The sequence below is a fragment of the Lissotriton helveticus genome, chromosome 2_1 (genome assembly GCF_964261635.1).
Source record: "Lissotriton helveticus chromosome 2_1, aLisHel1.1, whole genome shotgun sequence".
NCBI lineage: Eukaryota > Metazoa > Chordata > Amphibia > Caudata > Salamandridae > Lissotriton > Lissotriton helveticus.
Window position 1 is genome coordinate 592,689,911 of NC_136059.1, and position 23,897 is coordinate 592,713,807.

At 42.9% G+C, this 23,897-nt stretch overlaps 1 protein-coding gene across 1 annotated transcript in view; it reads left to right on the forward strand.

Moving 5' to 3' along the window:
- MRPS27 (mitochondrial ribosomal protein S27) overlaps positions 1-23,897 on the forward strand; it is a 331,096-nt gene that overhangs the window by 78,765 nt on the left and 228,434 nt on the right. Inside the window, exons 3-4 of the mRNA XM_078675280.1 lie at positions 10,115-10,185; positions 14,784-14,842. Coding sequence (XP_078531406.1) covers positions 10,115-10,185; positions 14,784-14,842 — 130 coding nt within the window. The remainder of the gene's footprint in view (positions 1-10,114; positions 10,186-14,783; positions 14,843-23,897) is intronic.

Sequence of the window (23,897 nt, forward strand, 5' to 3'; positions counted from 1 at the left end):
GTCATTAGACGGGCAGTGGAGTGCTTGATTTACAGTTACCTTCCATTTAGGAAAAAACCAACCTCCTCAAAGAAGTGCTTCAGCCCATACAAACCCCCTCTGAAGCACTAATACCGTTCAACGAAGCCCCGATTTGACACCCCCATGAGCACTTGGGATACATGTACCTGTGCACAGAGTGGTGGCACTTCACCCCAGAATTTTTCTGGGTCACACTGCCTTTCTCACACAACCTCCTGCTCCTGAGAGCCTGGTAGTATAGAAAGAAGTACCCCAGGGCAAGTGGTTGTTGTGGAAAAGTTCGGTGTAGGCCAAAATCGGAATCTAGTTTAGTGCTAGATGAGAAATGAAGTTGGAAACTCGTATCTTCTCTTGGTTGCTCCAAAATGTATTTGAGGTCAGGAACGATCATGGTAAAGAAACTTTTGTGAGGCACAGCCAAAACTTGTTTCGCCCCCTGTGGCCCGTAAGCTGGGGCTTTCTCAAGGCGTAGGGTCAACATGGTAAGAGAATATCAAACGCTTTCACGCTTCTAGTGAAGGATCTGTGTCATTCTATTGTCGAGAATGTAAAAATCGCTCGATTCGGCGAGATAAAATTGTGGATAGTGGTAGTTTCATCTAATATTCACAGGGTGTCCTCGCACTGACAAGTCTTCTAGCCATGGGGAGAACCCTGCCTTGATTTATTTGCCACTGTAGAGAATGTGCAGTTTCAACACTTTTGTACATGGTAATCCCCAAGAAGGCGTAGTTGTGGAGACTCATTCCACCTAATGAAGAGCACAGGCCTCTTGTATGCCTACCCATTGCTACTTCTCCTGCCCCAAGTTCTGAAGCAGATCAGAAACAACCATGCCCAAGTATTCCTTGTGGCTTTGGATTGGGCCAGAATAGTGCGGTATACGTGACAAGTGGGCATGAGCATCTGTTCTCCGGTCATGCTGCCTCTTTGAGAGAATCATCTGTCACAGCATCAACGCTTGGTCTTGCACCCTGGCCTGCGCAATCTACATCTCGGATAGTGGAGATTGAGCTGTGGCAGTTGACTGCATTCAGTCTACCTCTCAAAGCAGCGGATGTCATCCTGGCAGGCAGGTGGCTTTCAACATATTTTGTAGAATCTGCTTATGCTGGATGATGAGGCAGGTTTGATGCTTGGTGTTGCTTCCGTACCACAGACCCATTGCAGCCCAAGCTATCAGGTTACCTTTTGGCCCTTTCTGCCTGTTTATGGGTACCGGAGCAGCCATGCTTGTTCAAATCAGCTGTTGTGATTACTTTCCTCAAATGTTTTGTTCATATGTTTCCTCCAAAGCCTTTCATGACGGTACAGTGGAACCTTACTTTGGTCCTTACTTTCTTTATTTGTGCCCCTTTTGAGCCGTTGCACAGCTGTCCCCTACATCTCCTGACCCTGAAAACTGTCTTTCTCATTGTGATCACCTCAGCCACTGCAGCTTCCTCTGACCCATGCATGAAATCATTTGCACGACCGAAAACGTCTCCATCCCAGGGTCTCGGGACATTTCTCAAACTACTGTAGCAACTGGACACTGAGAGCCTTTTGTGTATTTAAGCAGGGTTCCTCAGCTTGACTGCTCTTCTCTTCTTCCCATTGGTGTAAATTACAGAAGAGATTTGAGTAATCTATTCAGAGGTTGGTGACGGGCCTCGGCCACTGGAACATGCTAGTAATACAGTAGTAAATAAGCAGGGAGTATCTGGTAGTGAAGTTATGCAAGAACGAGATTTAGGATGGCATCTGCTGGCCACAAATCGTTAATGGTGGAAGTAGCATCCTCAGATGTAAAGATTTTTTTCAGGTAGACGCGACAGTTCAGGGGTTCACAACAGCTCAGTACATACGTTGTTCTGAGCAGCATCTTGGGAGTGAGGGGCTTGAAGGCACCATGGCTTATGTACTGTTTCCGTGTGTTGATATGCAAAGTATCCTGTGAGACACAGGAGAACTGTGCTACCATGCCCTGTTGTCGCTTTAGGTTTCTGTCTTTTTTTGTTATTTTATCCCAGCGAGTTCAATAATGATGAGCTCATTTAGGGTCATCTCTGTTAACTGGATTGCAAACCTGGAGTTCGCTTTCAGATAAAGTCTACTGGCTTCTTTAACTGGGCTATGTGGGCCGGCAGTGGTGGCAGCATGTCCTTTCCCCCTGGTTCCTTCAGGAGGAGATACCTACTAGATTCCTCTGTGTAAAGGCTACTGCAGAGGTCTTTTCAACTGGAAGAATGTGTGTGTGTGTCTGTCGCCATATCTCTTGTGGAGTACTTTTTATGTTCCTTTCCCTCCTGCACCCTGCAAAGTGATCCTGTGGGTGATGGTGTCAGACTTTCATCCTTTGTAGTTCCTTCAGTGCATCCTCAGGAATGCCTCCAGCCCCTTCACTCCTCTTGCCTTGATTTACATCTAAGTGAGACGTGGGTCACTGTTTAGGACTCAATGCACATTGTGCTTCGCCTGGGTGGATATGGCCGAGCAGAGGCTTCTATTTTCCATGGCCTTGGACAACACTGATAATGCAGTGTGCATGCCTTTTGTGATTATAGGATTGCCATTGGAGTCAAGCTTTACTGGTTGATGAGGGGTGAAACCCCGAAACTGGTCCTAGGGTGCTTGTTTCGGGGCTAGGGAGGGCCTGGCCGGGCAGTTTCATTCTGGACTGGTGCAATGGGGAGCAGGGTCAAGACTAATTTGCATATGGCTGGGTTTAAACTGGAATGGCATGGAGAGCAAATAAATGAGGGATTTAGGCCGAGACCTCTGTACTGGAGTGAATGTTTGACATTGCTCAGCATTCTGTCCTTCAATTGTTCGTTTTGCCTTTGTCTTTGGAGAAGAGTGGAGGCAGCACCAAGCACGAAGTAAAACAGGACCAGAGTTGTATCAAAAAATATATTTTTCTTTTTATTTTCGTATTTTCAAAGTGCATGGGACAGCCAACGCGTTTCGCTCCCCAACCGTGGGAGCTTCGTTAGGGCTGAAAACAACGTGAAATAATACACATATATTAATGACATATACTGACATAAAACAATCACAACAAAAAAACATACAAGTTTTAAAAACATCAGATCAGGCTTTCGAAAGGACGACACAACACCTAAGGAGACCACAATAACAATCCTACTATCTTGAGGGCATATTACCCCAATTCGAGATATACATACAGCAATGATGGTACAACATGGTAAATACAGTAATCACATTGTAAGGCGAAATAATATATAACCATGTATTGCGTCTAGGATTTTTAAAAAGTGGGTCAGTGAGAAGAGTGGGGTGGGGCAGAGTTCAAAGGAAAAGCGGGGGGGAAAAGGAGCTAGAGAGGAATAAAAGTAAATAATGCATTTAAATAATACTAAGAAAGATATGGAATGATAACCAGTTCTAAAAAATACGCAAACGACTAGGCCCATTTATTCGAGAATGTGTACATTGTATTTCTCACCAAAAGTACTGGATGGTTAGTCTTGCTGTAGCGCAATAAAGTTGACAAAGGAGCTGGCCAATGTGATGATAGAAATGCTGGAATAACAGAGGACAGGATATATTAATGTAAAGATAACAGCAGAATTATTGTGTCCTCAAATGAGAGACACCTAAAATATGAATTCGTCAATACTATAAACTACGGAAAAACAATATCTAATCAGAATAAATTAAATATAGAGATAGGGGTGGAATTAATAAATCCTCCAGATGAGAAACACCTAAAATATGATGTCATCATTACTATGCAGTGAAATAGAACAATGTCTAATCAGCCTAGACCCCTAAACGGGACTAGGAGGTAGGAGACCAGAGAATCAAACAATAAACACAATAGACTCTTCATATTGGACAACCCTAAACACTGGTGTCAGTCTGGAAATTTAGATTGACAGAAGGGGGAGACTAGAAATTCCTTGTCTCCTCACCTAGTGCAAAAGATTCCAATATTGGGAATAGAAGTGTAAACCCAATATTGGAATCTTTTGCAATATGCCCTCAAGATAGTAGGATCGTTATTGTGGTCTCCTTAGGTGTTGTGTCGTCCTTTCGAAAGCCTGATCTGATGTTTTTAAAACTTGTATGTTTTTTTGCTGTGATTGTTTTATGTCAGTATATGTCATTAATATATGTGTATTATTTCACGTTGTTTTCAGCCCTGACGAAGCTCTCACGGTTGGGGAGCGAAACGCGTTGGCTGTCCTATGCACTTTGAAAATACGAAAATAAAAAGAAAAATATATTTTTTGATACAACTCTGGTCCTGTTTTACTTCGTGCTTGGTGCTGCCTCCACTCTTCTCCAGAGTTTCTATCTGGAATTCCAGTGGGACCGAACCGCAGGAGGTCCTGGAGGTTGTCAGCACAACAAGACTGCCTATTTTAAGGGACGTTGGAAATTAGAGGTGCTGGTTGCTTGATCCGCTGTGGAACATTTTCCTTTGAACCTTTTGCATTTGTCACCTGGAATGGAACGGGTATGCCCAGATGCGGGTCCCGTGCTCTCCATGCCACTGGGGTCAAACTAACCTGGCTGATGATGGGTGATACCCATAAAACGGTCCTAGGATGCTTGTTTCGGCCCACATAGGGCCTGGCCTGGCAGTTCGGTCTGGACTGTTCCAATGGTGTGCAGGGTCAAGACTGATTTGCATATGGCTGGGTTTGAACTGAAATGGCATAGGGAGCAAAATATCAATGGATTTAGGACCAAATCTCTGTACTGGGGTGAATGTTTGACTTTTCTCAGCATTCTGTCCATCAATTGTTCTTTTTGTATTTCTCTAACTGGGCTCTGTGGGCTGGCAGTTGTGTCAGCATGACCTTTGTACCTGGTTCCTTCAGGAGGAGATACCTACTAGATTCCTCTGCATAAATGCTACTTCAAATGTCTTTTTAACTGGAATTATTTGTGTGTGGGGAAGTTGGGCTGGCAGGTGTTAACCAAGAGGAGCCCGCTGATGAAGAGAGGACCTCTGAATGCCAAAACAGCAAAAGCATGGAACTTGCTCATGCTTGCAGTTGTTGTGCTTCCGGATTGCCAGTGGGAGAGTGGAGAGTATCTGCTCCCAGAAGTCAAGAAAGGGAGGCATTTAGGGAAGGAACACGACCCTGGCTGGCATTGCAGGTCAACGAGAATAAGAAGGGATAAGGAGCGTCCAGCTAAGGTCCAGCACACATGCTCATTAAATGTATCAGAAACCACAAGAGTTTGTTGTTCCTCCACAGAGTAGTAGAGATAGGGGTGAGTGAGGCTGTCAGTCGGAAAGAGCTGATCAACTGGATAATGCAGTAGTACGTGCTTTAAAAGCCTACAAAACATATGTTTTGAAAACACAGATAACCTGTGCTTTTAAAGCCACCGTGAAGTATAACATACATTTAATATGCTTTGGAAGCCACCATGATGTTTGAAAAGCTACATAACATAACATATTCTTTGAAAACCAAAATAAAATAACATATGCTATCAAAGCCATCATAACGTATACTTTGAAAGACCTCATAATACAACATATGTCTGAAAGCCAACCCAACATGGCATGACATAACATGCTATATGCTTTGAAACCACCATTACACGGAATGACGGTGCTCCCCTGCCCATCCTCCTGCTATATGTTTTGTACATTCTTATGAAGAAGCTTAACAACCAAACAGATCTATCTGTCCAGTGGCTTCTTTCAGTTTACGCAGCCTCCTGTGGAAACCTTAATTTTTTCATTAACCGTTCCAAAATGTTATTTGGCCACCTTGGAATAGTAAATTAAAGTAAATATGAAAATTCTTGCCAGTGGCTCTACGTCTCATTACAAATGGCGAGAAATATAGGCTTTGCCAATGCATGTTTTTAATCTCGGCCTCTCAATTTGGCCAAATTGTGTGCTTTTTACCAATCATCATCTAACTTATTCCTCTGCTCCAATTTTGTCCACGGTTGAGAGTATTTAGAATAATTCTAAGAGCTGTTGATAAGCTTTTGGAAAGAAAAAAAACTGAACTGGATAGTCCTTCGGGGAAGGGGTGGTATGTAATATGGTGCTAAAGTTATAGCCTTTAGAACAAACCGTTCTAAATTACAATCTCGGATCTCCAGCATTACCAAACGGTTTGATCGAGGAGAAATATTATTCTCTGGCCCTGCCACCTGATCAGACAATATATATGCAAGAAATAAACACTAAAAGTGTATTCCCAAGATATGCCCTAGCATAGTTTTCGTTCACATATTCAGGGTTGTATAACTGTAGCTGTACCCATTGCCTATTAGCATCTCTAAAGGTGAACTTGTCCCTGAAGTTGCATTGTTCAGGACCCCTCCTGTGCTACCGGCCCTCCCTCCAGTAACGTTCTCTCCAGCCCGGAAACTATTAAATGACTGCGCTTCACACGGAGGGTGATTTTCGTGTAAATGCAAACTCAACATTCTAAACCTGTCTTCCCTTCCCAACATTCGAAGGTTCACGTAATCAGTCTACGGAGTCCCTCTTGTGCCAAAAGTGTCACTTCAAACTCACAAGACATTACACCTCCCAGCCACGTACAGGCACCTCTTTCATAGCTCATACAGGGCTGAAATAGATGAGGCCACTCTGCCAGGCGTGAGGTGCCCCATTAAACAGTTAGCTGTGGGCAGCAAAAAAGTGGGGCATTTAGCATTTGTTTCATATGGATGCAGGCAACAGGATAGAGCATCTAAATGTGGGACCAACCCACATAAACTTGTTTTTAAGTTTCATAGTTCTGGGTCCAGTTCACTTTGTTTCTTGTTCGTTTCTCCTTCTCCTTGCTATGACTTGCTATAGACAGAACTATTACCCCACTGCTGTCATGGATGGATCAGAATGTAAAGGACACTAATAGCAAAAGACAGCTGACACTTTATATATCTCTGTGTGTATATATATATATATTTACATATTGGTGTATTATTTAATTATGTTTTTATTGTAAGATCCTGGTAGACTGCGGAGCCTCAGGCATTACGAAGAAAGTCTAGCAGGAATTATTACACTGCAAATCTTCTACCCCTAGGGTTTGACACAAGGTGTAGCCAACACCTAAACCATTCCCTGCAAAGGTAATTTGTGAGATTTCATTAAACTAAATACCAATGTATAGATGTTTAATACAGAGAAATAACAAAAACAGACAATATTTGAGGTCTGAGGATTAAGTAATGATTACTAATGTGATGTCTTCTGTTCAGTGTCCATTTTAGTTGTTAACAAAGGGTTAATTCTTATTTAGATAGGTCTTAATAGTTTTTATTATTCCAAGAGGTCAGCCATTCTCATATGAAATAAAACAAAAACCAACACGTGTTTTGCGACTATATTGTTTATTTATTTATTTATAAAGTTATATTGCTTTATCAGGGCCAATAAATTAACTGAGTATAGTGTAAAATAAATTATAATGTTGCCACATGCAACAAACACAAAGCGACCAAAACCAGTATCAAGTAGATAAAAGACGGAATAAAACATAAAGGGATAAAACAAATAACAAGGTAGAGCATTTCAAAAAACATATTCTACTTGTGGAATTTATTCAAAACCTGTCATTGAATAGACCACCTTACAGTCCAAATAGGTGGTACAATTAATAAATTGACAAAAATAGATAGAGTAATATAAAAGACACAGTTTCATCATAGAGTACAAAGCAAGACACCATGCTGTTCATAATAATATTTGTGAAAGAAAGGCACTATTGAATCCATTACTACTTTAGAAGTTATCAAATTCACTATTGTGAAATGTTTGCAATCCTGCGAATTTAGGAAGGATGAAAAGCAAAAAGATGAAAGAGCGAAATGAAAAGGAACAGATTAAAAAAAGAGAGACAACATTCAGATTCCCCATAACTCGTTTTCCTTCACCATTGTGTTTTGAATACTTAAAGGTGCTACTGCATGAAAAGAGTATTTATAAGTTGATGCTACGAAAGTTCCAAAACCTAAATCTTTTATAAATGCTCAATGTCCATAGGGTTTCAATCCAAACGATTCAAGACAGCAGTTAGCATCACAAGCAATCAATCTAAAAGTATGGACGGATCATTGCAATAGTATAATTTATATCACAATAGGTTTTGCTTTCCTGAATAGTTACTCCTACCTCTGCATCATCAATAGAAGAGAAATTTAACTCCGACAGGTTCAAGGTGTTTTCAATTATTGAAATGAAAGGGAACAAATATTACTCCTACTGAGCTCTGGGGACATAGAGCAGCTTTAGGGTTTATGATTATGCTAAAAACACGAGGCTGTGTAGAGTGCTCAGTGTCTTAAGAAACATATATAATAAATCAGTGTTCTAACTGAATCTCTTACCATAGTTAAAAGCCCCAAGTGTGGGCATACAGATTGGAGCAATTAATTCAATAACTTGCTAACTCTATCTTGGAAAACTTAAATCAACAGGATCAATATCTAAGCAAAATATCTCAACTTGACGAGATCCAACATGCCAGAAATTCACTGACTATCACTCTATCCCTCGTACTACTGTGTGAATACAAATGTGAACTCTCAGTATACTTGAAGTATATCACTCCACTTTAACCGAATTTGTATTTATTTTGTCAATACTATAAAATCCACCCAATGAGCTAGTTGTTCCATTTACTGACTTGATAACTGTTTAGGCACTGTCCCGCTCCAGATTACAAACGCGTTCAGCGCCATCCTCCATGGACAAAATATTACATCTAGGACCCTCGGTCCGGGTAGAAAAAAACTAGCGCACCAACCATGACTTAAAGCATCTATTCACATCCGCCATTATATCATATCAACCTATCCATTGAGAATAAAAGAGAACTACCCTACATCTGTAGGCTTTAATATAGAGTAATAACAATCCACCCATAAATGCTTATTGACTTTAACATATACTTTTTGCATTGACTATGTGAGGCCTATAGCCATGATCATTGGCTTGCCACCGTGTCAGTCATGATGTATTGCGTTATTAGCTTTGTTATAAGCCACATAGTGCATACAAGCCCTCTTTTTAGTGGAAGGACTTTGGCAAATCAACATGTGCAGGGAGCTTAAGTCCTTTTCTCAGTGGTACTGTGAAAGCTCTTTTTTGTTGGTCACATAAGGTCAAGCGCCAGCTGTGCTGTCAAACCAGGACCTAAAAATGCATGAAAATTAGTGTACCCTTGGACATCCCATAAGTCTCTCTGAAGTCTAATTCTGATGACGGAAACAGATGCAGAAGTTCCTGGGATTGCAAAAAATCAGTACATTCCTCATGACTAACCTCCTTCCATCTCTATTGCTGCCAGAGAAAAACAAACCCTGTAAATTATCTACTTTTCTAAGAAACTTAAACAGCATTGCAATGGTGTTTGTGTGTGTGCGCGTGCGCACACACCAAAAGGACTAGCTGTATCACTTTGTAAGCTTGGTACTGTATGCGTGTTTGCTGCAAGCAGTCAGCTGGATTAACAAACAAAATAATCATGGGGAAGCACTTTTTTCTGTGGAAGCACACTTCTTCTGCCCAGTCAAGGTATGTACTCCGGTCCACTAACATGTGGGTGGAGCAAACCCCCTCTCTGTAGTACTCCAGAAAACTGTTTTATAGGTTGATCACATAAGGTATGGTGACAGCTTGTCTGTCAATCTAGACCTAAAAATTGACCCAGATGAACACTTTTACATTGAATTTAGTAGTCACAGGAAACTGTGTGATCAATGTACGGTCAGCTGAGCACAGGCCCACCCGTTATGCAAGTTGGTGTATTATGAGGTTGTGTTTTTGGCATTTCAGTGGTGCACAATCTGCCATTTATATGTTTTATAGGAATGTTCACTATTAATATTTCAAACTGTCTGAATTTATCGCGCCTGGTTATTCAATGAGGAATTGGTTAGACTTTTAAGTAATTCTTATGAATCCTAGGTAAAGTCAATTGATAAAACAAATATATTGGTCTACTTAGTAGTGTGACTGATGGTGTCTTGATCTTTAGGCAGGAGAGCATCCATCAGAACAATGTTTTTTGTGGTATGCCAGTTCGTACATCTACTGAATATTTTTTTTGTTATAATAAATGCTGTGTTTCTGATCTGTTATGTGTTTTCACAGCTGACCTTGCCATGCTAATGGACAGAACCTATGAGAAAAAGCTCCCGGTCAGCTCTTTGACTATATCTCGGGTAAGAAAAGGATCATGAGTCCTGATTAATAAATGAGTGCTTTCTTTTGTGTAGTGCACACTCACTGCAAACTCTGTGCACTCTCTCCTGTTAGACAAGTCAGGGAGCTTTGATAGAGGATCATAAACCTAATCTTGCCAAGATCACACAGTTTTTTGAAACCGGAAAGCTGGGATTCACACATGTTTGTACTGGAAAGAAATGCACAAACTATGACTGGCTCAGTAGACTGTAGAATGCATCTCAAATGTTTCAGATGAATTCTGAAAATACTTTTTTAAAAGACTGTTACGTTACCTTTACGCGATAAAATGAATTATTGTTCAAAAAAATGTTAGAATTTTCATGAAAAACTAGACTTAAAGCGACATTATAGTTAGAATGCAAAACCAAATATTCTCAGAAAATAAACAAGCATAGTCAAGGACCAATTGTCTTTTTGAAATGCTTTTCGCCATTTTGTAAACCAGGGAGGCTGAAAGTAAAAAAAAAATGTTTTTAAAGCAGTGTGATGCGGCCAATGGTGGCTTCATCATAGCACTTTTCCGTTCTTTTTTGCTGGTGAGAGGGAGGGCGGGCATGAGGCAACACGGAGAGCGAGTGTGGGTAAAAACAGCGCTCTGACATTGCCAGCGGTGTCCGCGTAATAGTTTTTTTTCTTATGACGGGTGGGGGTGGTAGGTGGTAGGTGGGAGGCACAACGCAAGGAGTGGGAGGTACTATGAAGCAGCCTCGATCTCCGCATCATATCACTTTTTTTATGCGGGTAGGAGCAGAGAAACACAGACGTCTGGAGGGCAGGTGTAGCAGGACAGCAGGAGAGAGGGTGGTAGGAGAGCGACACTTACAACGGGAGGGACAGAGGTTGGACAGTTTACACTGACAACGGGAAGGAGAGTGGGAGCAGGGCAACATGAACGATGGGAGAGAGGTTGAGGCAGGGTAGGGCAACATGGACAACAGAAGAGAAGGTGAGGCAGGGCAGCACAGACAATGGGCATGAGGGTATTGCCATTCCAGCACAGCCAACCGGATACAGGATGGGGGCAAGCAAGCTCAGACTAAGGTAGGGAGGGAGCAGGGCAATTCAGCCAACAAGAGGGACGTTCCGGGTAAGACAGCATAGGCAACGGGAGGGAAGGTGGGGACAAACCAACACAGGCTAGAGGAGGGCGTGCAGGAGCAGGCCAACAAGGACAACAGAAAGCCAGCACTAACAAGGCAGCATGCCAACAGAAGGAGGGAGGATGTGGACAAGGCAGCATGACAACAGAAGGAGGGAGGGCAGGCGGGGCAACCCAGCACTGGGAACGGAAAAGTGTGCGAAGGAGCCGGCTGAAATGACGCACTCTGGCACGTAACATGTTATGTTACGTATATTTCCAGAGCGCACATACACTGAAAACGGTTTCATGGCGATATGGTAACTGGAACATAGCACACAACTGATCTTTACTTATAAGCGAGCCTGGAAAGCCAGGTCTATAGGAGTTTCCTGAACACAGTATGACAGGGTGGACCTGATTTCAGATGGCAGGGCATTCCAGATGCGGGGGCCAAGTACCGAAAATCTAGAACTGCTGAGTGTCTTTATTTTTACAGTAGGAATGATAAGAACAAACTTTGAATGCATAGACCTCAGGTTGTGAGTGGTGGTGTATTTTAGTATGCAAGCAGAGATGAAGATGAGACTACCAGTGTGTAATGATTTAAAAAAAGGGCAACCAGCCTTGAAGATGGAGCGCTGTATTACAGGCAGCCAGGGCAGTTTCCTCAGCAGGGGGGTAATATGACAGTTTCGAGGTTGTTGGTACAGTAGCCTGGCTGACTGATTTAGGACCAGTTGGAGCCTTCGGTTCAGACCCTTAGGAAGGCCCAAGTAAAGATAGTTAGCATAATCTAACTTTGAGGTGACCAATGCAATAATAGCCTGAGTGAGAGCCTCGAAGGAAAGCAGTTTACTGAGCTTTCAAATTTTGCAGCATTGTAGGAAACAGGAAGAGATTACAGCCCCCTATTTGAGGTTTCATAGACAAGTTGGCATCAATCAGTACTCCAAGGCCCTTAAGTGATTACTTGGGCAAAGAAGGAGAGCCTATTGTGGCAGGCCAAAATGTGGACCTCCACGGGTCATGTTTGTTTCTGGTAATGACAATCTCAGCTTGAGCTTATTGTCATTCATTCAATCCTGAATAAATAACATTGTGTTTCGGAAAAAAAGTTTCACATTCCAGGGAGTTGTCTATAGTAAAGATCAGTTGCAGATTGTCTGCGTAATTGTAGTCTTTGACCTTCATTTGGTTCAAGGCATGCACCAGTGGACAAATGTATAGATTGAAAAGGTAGGGTGACAAGGATGATCCTGAGGAACACCACAATTCAGGCTGACCTTAGGGGAGCAGAAGGTGGAGAGTCTGACCCCCTGCGATCGGTCGTTCAGAAACAAAATACTCCAGTTCCGTGCAGGGCCTTAGAGGCCTGCGGCCTTGACACGGTCCACCAGAATATCATGGTTGACCATGTCAAATGCCGCCGAAAGGTCAAGAAGCACCAACACCTGGGTGGTATCCCTGTCAGCTGCCTCACGAAGGCAGGAATGCTTTATTCAAACGAAAAGTAGTGCTTAAAAAAGGAGCAGTGGAAGGACACACATGATGCGTCCATGCTCCAAGGGAGCGGATCAAGCACAGAAGTGACAATGAAGCCAACCATTGGTAATATGGGTGATCTCTCAGCCCACTGATAGAAAACAGAAGGTCTTGAAGAGACAACGCATATGCTGTCTAGGCGAGACCTAAAAGGAAAATACAGTTAAAGTGATATTATAAGGCAAAGTCTAAAACAGTGAATTACCCCGAGTTATGGTACCTGCAAATAATAACTCTCCCCTGCCCTGCGTTACTCATATAAGTGGGTGTTCGTGAAACAGGTTCATGAGGTTGTTACTTTTTTATGCAACATCATCATCGCGAGTAAGAAGCTATACAGCAGAAGTGTTGTTGTGAATATTCTTTTAACTATGTTCTATTGCTTAAGAATGTGTGTCATCGTGGAAAGTTAGGATGTATAATTCAGTAATTGGCTAAAATTGCCCACTAATTGTGCAGTGGTATTAATTTGATTTCTTCTCATTGCTTGTTCTCTTTTTCTCTTAAAGATAGAAGATATCCATCCATACGTGTATTTGCATTTCTTATGTAATCTTTAAAAAACTATTTTAAAAGTATCTTATGGTAAGGCATGAATTACAAAAAAAATATAGATATGAAATAGTTGTTTGTCATCACAAGCACCCTAACGTACACCAAATCCACGCCTCCTTCTTTCAGGTTTTACCGTGGGTGTGCTACGTTCCAAGTGGTGCAAATAAAGCATCCTTGCCAATCAAATTGTTGTTTCGAGTTTTATCTTAAGTTTTCTGATTATTAAGTTAATACTTTTGTCATTGATTTTTTTTTTTGTATTTGTCGTTTTGTAGTCACCATATTTCTTTGCTCATGTTTTTAATAAGTTTGCCTGTTGAGGTTACCGGTTTAAAAACTGCAACTGATCATGATCAGTGTTACAAGTTTTCTGGTTAGAAAATCGAAAATGATATTGACCATATGTTGGTTTACAGACTATGTTTAATTTGGCACTATGGTTTATGAAAAGTTTATGATATCCTAAACATCCTCAAGCATGATACACCAACCTGTCTGAAAATATTGTTTCAATTTGTGAAATCTGTATTTGTGGGAAATGAGACCGTTTTCCACTGTGTCTGATTCATGAACCACATAATACCGGGTTAATGCAAAGAACTCAAGCCTCGTTGCCTTGCCATTTGTTTCTTGGTTTATGAATGGCCCTGTGAAATCCTAAACGTGAAGTCATCACAATAAATCAAATGCCATTTTAACGAAAGGATTTTTACGAACTTGTTTGTAAAATTAACTGTGCAGATATGTTTAATTTGCAAAAAACAGCATTTTTTATTCTTTAATAATTAAAGGTCTACTGAATTGCTTTATGTCAGTCAACGAAAAAACATCTATGCTGATAGAATATCTACCTGGCTTAATTCTACCAAGAACTGTTTTGATAGATCAGAGTGCAACCATGAACGATGACTTTTTTTTATACACCCCTCCAAGAAAGGATTCCCACGGATAGCTTTATTGATCCCATTGATAATCTCCACCACATACCACACGTGGAACAATATCCAGGTGAGAATGAGACCGTGTCTGCTAATGGAAGTACAGCTTTGGTCAAACGGTATTAATGAAAACAAAAACAGCATTTCATCATACATATCATGCCAGTTTCCCCTCCAGCGCTTCTCTGTTTCCACGCTTCAAACTAGTTTATCCATGTCAAGTTCTGATGGTTCTGCTGGCCTTTAGACTGCCTGATGTTCTCAGCATAATGAGATCAACTATCCTTGTCACTCATGCCTTCACACAGAGGGTTTAGATTTAATGTGGGTACTGAACTGTAATGTATGGCCAATACTGGATGATAGATTCATGTTCTTAAGTTTCAGGCTAGATCCACTTGTATCATCATAGGAGGGTTGCATGGCTCTGTTTAAACTCATTTTTGTCCTTTCTCAGTTTGTCGACAGCATTTCCGCACAAGAAGAAATAGACCAAGCAGAATACTATCTGTACAAGTAAGAGAGATTTTCTTTTTTAATCTTCCAATGACTACACATATGATGAATAACTACAGTCCTTACTATATACTCATGCTTACTAGATAATTTGTTTGGACAGTCCACTTACGCTTTAAAGTCTATAAAATATATGATAGATCATTTTAAGCACATTGTGATCGTTTTTTGATGTGTAATAACATAATTCCATATTATGATGAATAATGTTAAAGTTCTCATGAGTTATGTACTCCCTCATGGACAGACCTAGTTTTACTATATGGATATTTAAAAAAAAAATAGGATTCTTAAAATGTTGTTTCAATTTTGTCATGCAAATCGTAAAATGGAGCTATTGTTAGAAATGCAGACCGACAGGGGAGAGGATGTGGTGTAACGGCTAGATCTGACGACTGGTTGGGGGAACCAGGTTTCAGTCTCTGCGTCGGCTCAACATCCTGTGATTCTGAACTAATCACTTATTCATTCCATGCCTACCAAAAAAACACATGAATGTATCCTTGTGTAAGGCAACTGGTGCTCAGGTAAAGTGCTCGGGTCGAGTTTGCGCTATTTAAAACTGCAAAAAAATTAGCCTAATCTTTTAGTACAAAAAAATTATTTATATAGAGCAATTAACTAGAATACCCTCCTTACCTAAATAGTAGGAGAGAGGTTTAGCAATGAAAGTAGTTCAGTATGATCTGGCGACAACTTGCCACCTTATACTATTGCATATGCTTGCAACATTATTTTTTAGAAATAAAAGTATTCAGTATCAAGTTTTCCCATCCTTATGTGATGAGGTAAAGATTACGTTGTACTGCATACATGAGAAATAAATCAAATGTCACCAAATACGCCTTTTCTGGACGTGCCTCGGCCATAATAAGGAGGGAAAGGCACAGCATGAAAGCGGAATGGAGAAAAACTCCACTGTTGGGGGTGATGTATCCGATGCTTTATACCTACATATGATCACAAGCTCTTCAAAACAGCATTTCGAGACAATAAAACCGTATGTAGAGTTAAAGTTCATCCCTTGACAAGGAAGGCTGTGCCAATCTAGCTCTATTTTACTTCTCCACAATTATCCTTACATTGACCACAGAACACTTGTCTTTGTAGTCTGGAGAAGCACCCGGAGCACCTTTCTTTTGGACGGGGTCAAATTACTGCCTCCTTAACCGCATGCGTGCGGCATGATTTCCGCCCGTACGCTGGATTTTGCGGATTCGCATGTTACGTGACGAGCTGGGCTCGTCATGAGCGTGCGAGGAGGCTACCTCATGACGAGCCCAGCTCGTCATGAGCGTCGAAGGGGTTAACCAGTACTAGATGAGACCGGAAGCTGATTTTAACACGGGCATTGGTCTTTTTCTGTACTCCAGGAAAGACATTTTCTACCAGCAACTCCTGTAAAATCTCTGTAGTTACTATTAGCCTAACCCCCCTGCCCCCCTAGTAACTGGAGCCTCACTGCCCAATGTGTTATGTGCCACATGTGTGGAATGATGCACTTGCGTGTGCGTGGCTGGCTGAGCTTGGTTAAAGTGAATGGGTTCATAAAACTGACATATTTGGTGCCTACACTAAATGGTGGTTCCCATTCAGATTGTCTCTGTCTTCCTGAAGAATGTAACGCGCTGCTTGCAGCTGTCCCATGATCCCTGTCCCTCCTGGGTCCTGGTTGGTTTGGGTTTTCTTGTCGGATCTTGCACATCTGCCTAGTAGCAAATAACTGCCTTACCTGACCAACCATCCCCCTCCGCACTTTTAAGCATTACTTATCAAAGGAGAGGCCCCATCTAAAAAGATCTCATTTTTCACTGGCCAAAACTTCCTCCCTTGTTCTCTGTCCAATTTGATGCCAGCCCGATCCAATCTCTATGAGGCCCAGAAAGACGTGCCCTATGCAGATTTGAGCAGTGTTTATTTTATGAAAGTAGTTTGAACTGTAGTAGGCCCTGGCTTTCCTTCATTGCCCCTTAAGGAGGATAAATACATTTATAAAAGATTTGGATTCCACAGTCTGTGTTGATCTGGCATAGAGAGGCATTAACCAGGAGCAGGTTGCGGTTCTCCTTGAAGGACGGGAATTAGCCTCTTAAAAGGCCTTTTGCTCCAACCTGCCCTGGAAGAAAAGCAAGCTGAACCACCCTGTGTAGAGAGGAGCCAGTCGCTGTCAAGGAGGAAAAAGAGCAAGGACCAGAGTGCTGAAGCCCGCCTGAAGGTTTTCTTAAATGAGTGAGCTGCCATGAGGACTTTGCAGCCACCTTGTTAAAAACTACCTAAGAAATACTGTAGCATCCGGGAGGTTGAGGAGTTGCTGAGATCATTTGAAGTTTGCAAGTTTAGTTACATTGTGGTTGGATGCTCCCCCCATGCCCCCACCCCCGCATACTCGTCCACACTGTCCCCTCAACCTACCTTGGAAGGACATTGAGTTTATCCTTTACTTCTTGGGTCTTATGGCAGTTACCTGCTGTGTACCCTGATTCAGAAACCACTTGATATTGTCTCTTGTTCAGATCCCTGTTTTGAAGTTTCTGCTGAATGCTACACCTGAATCCCGGTTCCCCTACATCCAGCAGATGATCTGTGCGACCAGTTTCTGTACTCGGCCAAGTAAAAGACAGGACTGTAGAATTAAGTAGCACCTTGGGGCCAATCTTAGCATTGTTATAAAGGTCAAGTGTGACCAGCAAGCTCATACTGGGCTGAAGTATAAACTTGAACAACAAAAGAGTAGCAATTCTTAAAGCATCTACTGGGGAATACTGATAATCAATCTAACTGCCCTTTGAACCTGGAATAGATTGTGAGGCAGCCCTTAAGCTAACTCTAGTTTAAGTAAGATCAGGTTGATTTCAACTCTGATACATTATAAAGGTAAGTTGAAGGGGGTAGCAGGGTTACCAGACGTCTCTTCAGTCCTGTGGTCTAAGGCATTTCTGGTCAGAACAAGACACAATAACTCAAAAATCGTTTTGAAAATGGCTAAAGACCTACAGAGAGGTTTGTTGAAATAGCTTTACCCAATAGCTGGTAGGACTATTGCATGGTCTAATTGTGGCATGGGATGCAAGAGAGGGGAAATCATCAACATGAATTGCTACCTCCTTGCTCTACTTAGAGTACATAGGTTTGGGATGACTAGTTGCTAATTCTGGCTTTTAACTACCCTTTTCCACCTTGTGTCCTTTGTGTCTGGCGTCGCCTTTTCTCCAGGGGGGGCTTTGATCTTGCAATCCCTGTGCTTTTCTGTGGTTACACTTAGGTGCCTGCTGTCAAGAGATTCCACTTTCTGCTCTACAGGAAGCACTTTGTCCTGTAAATCGGCGGGGAGATCTGGGAAACACTCTTTAAAGCTTACAACACTGCAGTCTTTAGAGGCATTATCAAGGTGATAGCTGTAAGCTAACCAACTTTACGCACTAAATGAAGCACTTTTTCTTTGCTGCTTTTGCCACTTATGCACTTTAGTTTAAGGGACCCTTTCTTTTCACGTGGGTACAGTGAGGTGAAGGGTCTAGTCTGAGTTGAATGGTCCGGCACGATTACTAACTAGTGTCCTCAGACTTAGCAGCCTGTAGCTTTCCTTGCGAAGCACGCCAATCTTTTGAGTATGCACTTTAATACTAAGCACTCTGTCGCAGCATCTCCTCTTGCTCATGCACTTTCAGCTCATGAGCTCCACAAAAACTAATTTCTACTCCCTCCTTTCTCTTTGTTGTGGGGCTTACACTCATAGAAGCAATTTTAATGGGACAGTTATATATGGTTCTTAATTTTAGCAATTTTTGTATTTGGATGGCTATTTTAATATTGTATGGGCACAAATTGTTATGTTTTTTATTAACTAAACAATGAAATTGACATTGATATATCTATGAATGGGAAAAGGTCTAGAGGAGTAATTAATCGTAGTGCATTTTAAGATTGAAATGTGAGGCAAGAGAAAGGTATTTCAGTTTAATCAAGCTGCACCATTTTCTAAAACTGGTTATCATCTTCAGAATGGGGATACTCCCTCTGCCCGAAGTAACTGCTAAATGGGTCACTGGGAACAAGATTACTGACAAATGCTTGTTTTTCATATTTGGAAAGAAACCATTTAACACTCGTTTTTTTCCTAGATATTTAAATTATTAGAAATGTTGGTTGAAACTATTATTAGTGAGGGCACACGTGATGATAATGCGCACTTATGCAGCCTTCCCCTCGGTGTTGACGTACCCTTTGGAATCTTGCTAACTTACACCAGATAAACACTTTCTGCTTAACCTTTGTGCCTCCATTGCATCTTGCCAAGCTTGTTGGAGAAAATTATGCATCATCTCTGTCTTTTCTTCTAATTGCTTTTAATTTTGTATCTAATACCTACTTTCTGAAGGAGGTTTTCCTACTGTTCCTGTGCAGTAACGCCTCTTAAATGGCCTATTTTTGGGCACCCTATCCAGGCTGTCAACAAATATTTGGTCTCTGTTTCGTATGGAAATTCCATGACAAAATTACCTGAAAATGCTCACCTAAAAACCTCGAACTTCAGGACCCTCTCCACTTTGACTTTCATTCAAACCTAGTCAGACCCCCATAAGACGAGGAAAAAGCTGGGAATGTGGGGATCATTTTCCATACCAATCTATTCCACTGACAACAACTCAGTGCAGTAGGTCAAAAGTATGAGATTTCAACTTTCTTCAAGAAACTCACTTTCTGGCAGTAGCGCTGACCAGATAGATCCTTAGATCCTTAGTACCAGGCCCTCTGGAATATGGGAGTATTATCAACACTGGCTCCCAATAAAGCTCACTGAAACTAAAATGATACAACCTGAAGCAGCCACATTATGCCTTCATTTTCTGAAACGTGACCCCGGCAATTAGTCTAAAAGCACCCCAGTGACTCCCGGTGGAGTCAAGGATAAAATCCAAGATGCCCTATACCATTCACAAGACTTCTTAAGACGAAGGATCCAGATATCTTGAAAGCCTAGCACCACACTACACCACCATCAGGAACCTACGAACAGTCAACGTACACCTTTTCCAAGAATGCACGATCAAAGAAACAACACCAAACAGATCTCTGGGATTAAATGCCCTCAAACTCTGGAACATTTTACATTCCAGTCTGAAAGCAAGCACCCAGTCACCTCCATTTCAAAAAGCTCTGGAATACTGAACTCTTCAAGACACGATTGGATAAAGAAGTGGCTTCAGTGTAGGCTAGTGCTCATTATCATACCACTAGCTTGCAGGTAGTAACTAAGGAATATTGCATAGTGGTCACCCCTGCATTGCCAGGTTGGCACTCCCTTAGAATCTTGAACTTGCAATCCGATCTGTACAGCCCTCGGAAGTAATTATGAGGCTATGTTTAGTACAATGTAAAACTCCTACATAAAAAATATATGTCTGATCTCCCAAATGCCTTGGCATGTGCCTCTTGGTGCGCTTTCTAAGGCGTGTCTCTCCTGACACTTACCTTAGAAAGGGAACTATATGATATATTCTGGGGCCCGCCCACATCACTTGGCCCAGTAATAAGATTAATTACTTATAACGCAGTGATAAGTTGTCCGCCATGGCATACAATTTAGATAATGTGCTCGTGACATAATTTGATGCATAATTTATTTTTGCCCTTGTAATGCGCGTGCCATTAATATTATGGGGCTCCTTTTTGTTATATTATTATATTAATTATTTCTGTGCTTTATGGGCAGACTTGATTGTGCGCCCATGCTATGAGGAGATTGTATCTAGATAACTACGCATAATGTTCCAGGCTAAATATCCTGACTGCGTGCATTTCTTATCTTAGAATATTGTGATGAATCATTAAAGGACATTTTCAGTCTCCTCCCAGCCTGGTGTTTTCCAGCATTTCAACTACAAAAACGTAATAATGTTATTTTTTATAGTGTACTCTGTATTGTGGCGTTGAACTGTTCTCAATTTGTGTTCGATTAACAGTCTACATTATGGACCTCTGATTGATGGAAGGCGCCAGCGCCCCTCTTCCGGGGTTCAAACATTTAATTAGCAGGTGCGGGGTCCACAGAGCCTTCAAACTGGCAATTACCGAGCACCGTCTGTCTGAGGCGCACCGTAATCCGTGCACTTACTCCGGATCGGCCATATCCCACAGGGGGTGTGTCTAATCAGCATTACTTCTCACAGGAAACCATTTATATTTTCAAAGTTGCTATCATTTTAGGTGGCACACATCGAGCCCGAAACAGCATTCTGTCAGCAATATTTCTGTGGGAACAATGTTTCTGGTGGCCTTGGACTTCCTTTAGCAATGACTGATTCTGTAATAATAAAACACATTGTCCTAATGTCACCAATCCTTGATTTTTAGGCATTCTGATGCGAAAGATGCTATAGAAATAACGGCTCCTGCACATAGTTCGGTTGAGTTTGCATAGTGGAGGCACACGGATATCCATACGTTCGTGCCCCGGAAGTCCCTGCGCCCCCGATTTCTGCCGCCTTTTGTCGGCTTGGGCGAGTCTCGGTGGCAGAGCCCTTCCTACTTCCACTGCGCTGGGTTTGGGGAGTTGGATTCCAAGGGCCCAGTGGAGCCCCCATCCCTACACCCCTGCACATTTGCCACACCGGCACCCTCCCTCCCTCATTATGGACTAATGGATTATCGATCAGCCGATTTCATATGATCCCCGCCCACTCCCAAGGCTGTCCTGTATAATCGGAGTTCTTCGGCCAGGACCTGGAAGGCCCAGGTTTGAGATCTGTGAGGCATTTTCTCCCGTGAGGCTTGGGCGCAACGCTCAGCAGGGATGTGTCCTTATCTGAGAGGTATTTTCGTTGCCTGTTTGAGCCCGTCACCACCTCCTCTTCCCAGGATCCCACCAAGGGTGACACGTCCAGGCCATGTGCCTCATCGCATTCGGGGCAGGACGAGGGTATGGATGCTATAGTTAATGGACGCCGGCAGCCATCTTGAGCCACATTAAAAAATATATATATCAGTCCTGCCAAGTATCACGCTTCACGTGTGACACTAACGCATTTCAGTGTGGTGATCGGCATCACCGCACTGAAATGCATTGTCACGCATTATAGCGCCTCCTCAGCTGCCACGTGGAGCGCTGCTATAATGCACATATGATGGACTGAGGTGCCTCTCCGCGCCGTGCGCACTGCTCCTGGTAGGCAGAGGCTGGCTAAATCTGCTTGCAGCTCTACAAGAACTGACTGCCACACAGGCCCGGCTCCAGGAATTTGTATTTGGGTGGGCCAAGGGAGCATTTGGGTGGGCCACTGCGGGCTCGATATGTTGCATATCTGTCTGGGCAGGCCTGCGTCAGGGCCCTCCTTTATCTCTTCTAAGTCTTACAAGGCCCAGTAAAACTCACTCTTTTCCAAGTCTCTTCCTAAATATTATCACTCAAAAAGTGTTTTTTCCATGTAATGTTCCTTTGATGGGAAGAGGAGGTTTCTGAGGTGGGAGTATCAGGCAAGTGATACTTCTCGGGCTCCCTCTGTGCGAGCCTTCAGGGAGAATCCCTCTTCATTACTACCTCCACCTGACCCCGGACTCTGCAACGCACTCCCTTACAAGCTTGATTATCCACTACTCCTCTCCAGTGCACCTTATCTCACAGCTGACCTTGGGCCCCAACCTCATATCAGGCACCATCGGGCTCCACTTTCATTTTTCCCAGTAAAAACATTAGTAAAATCACCTTCAAACTTAAAACATTTAATATAGCAGTAAATATAATTAGCACTCACTTTTAAAGTATGTTCCACAGTAGCCCTTATGACCTTACTGCTAATTAAATAAACAAAACAGAAAGGCCATGACAGGGCCGGCTTTAGCGCTGATGCGAAGGTTTTATTGGGCGCCACACCAATAACCTCTTTCTCCGTACATACCTTTACTACCACCCTCCCTCAGTGCCCCTTATCTCTCCCTAGCTCCCCCCTTCACCCCTTGGCCTCTTCCTCTGATTCCCTAACTACCACCCTCCAACAGTGCCATTCATCGCTCCATAGCCCCTCCCCCTATTGACATCCTCCTCGGACTCCCTCACCGCCACCCTCCACCAGTGCCCCTCATCTCTCTGTAGCCCCTCCCACCATGACCTCCTCCTCAGACTCCCTCACTACCACCTCTACCAGTGCCCCTTATCTCTCCCTAGCACCCTCCCACCCCATGACCTCTTCCTCGGATTCCCTCACTGCCACCCTCCAACAGTGCCCCTCATCGCTCCATAGCCCCTCCCACTACCTCCTCCTCGGATTCCCTCACTACAACCCTCCACCAGTGCCCCTCATCTTTACGTAGCCCCTCTCTCATATGCATTTCATTTGTTGAATAGCACTACTAATATCAGTGTAGTGTGTGTCAGTACTTTACACCACGTATACATTATACAGAGACAATGAATCATACAAGTATGTAAATCAGTCTACAGGGAATGTCACATAAGCCAATGAGGATTACAAAGTGTATGAATCACATGTCATCCATACTGGTAGGCAGTATATTTTAAGAGGGTTTGGTCGGTGGAAACAATCAATCAATCAATCAATCAATCAATAAATCAAGGCATTTATATAGCGCACTACTCACCCGGGGGGTCTCAAGGCGCTGGGGGGAGGGGGTCCGCTACTGCTCGAACAGCCAGGTCTTGAGCTGCTTCCTGAAGTCGAGGTGGTCCTGGGTCTGGCGGAGGTGGGTCGGAAGGGAGTTCCAAGTCTTGGCGGCCAGGTAGGAGAAGGACCTTCCTCCTGTGGTGGCTCTTCGGATGCGGGGGACGGCGGCGAGGGCGTGGCTGGTCGATCGAAGCTGGCGTTTGGGAGCGTAGAAGTTGAGGCGGCTGTTGAGGTATCCTGGGCCTTGGTTGTGTAGGGCTTTGTGTGCGTGGGTGAGGAGCCGGAAGGTGATTCTTTTGTTGACTGGGAGCCAGTGCAGGTCTCTCAGGTGTCCGGAGATGTGGCTGCGGCGGGGGATGTCCAGGATGAGTCGTGCTGAGGTGTTCTGGATCCGCTGGAGTTTTTTCTGGAGCTTGGCGGTGGTTCCGGCGTAGAGG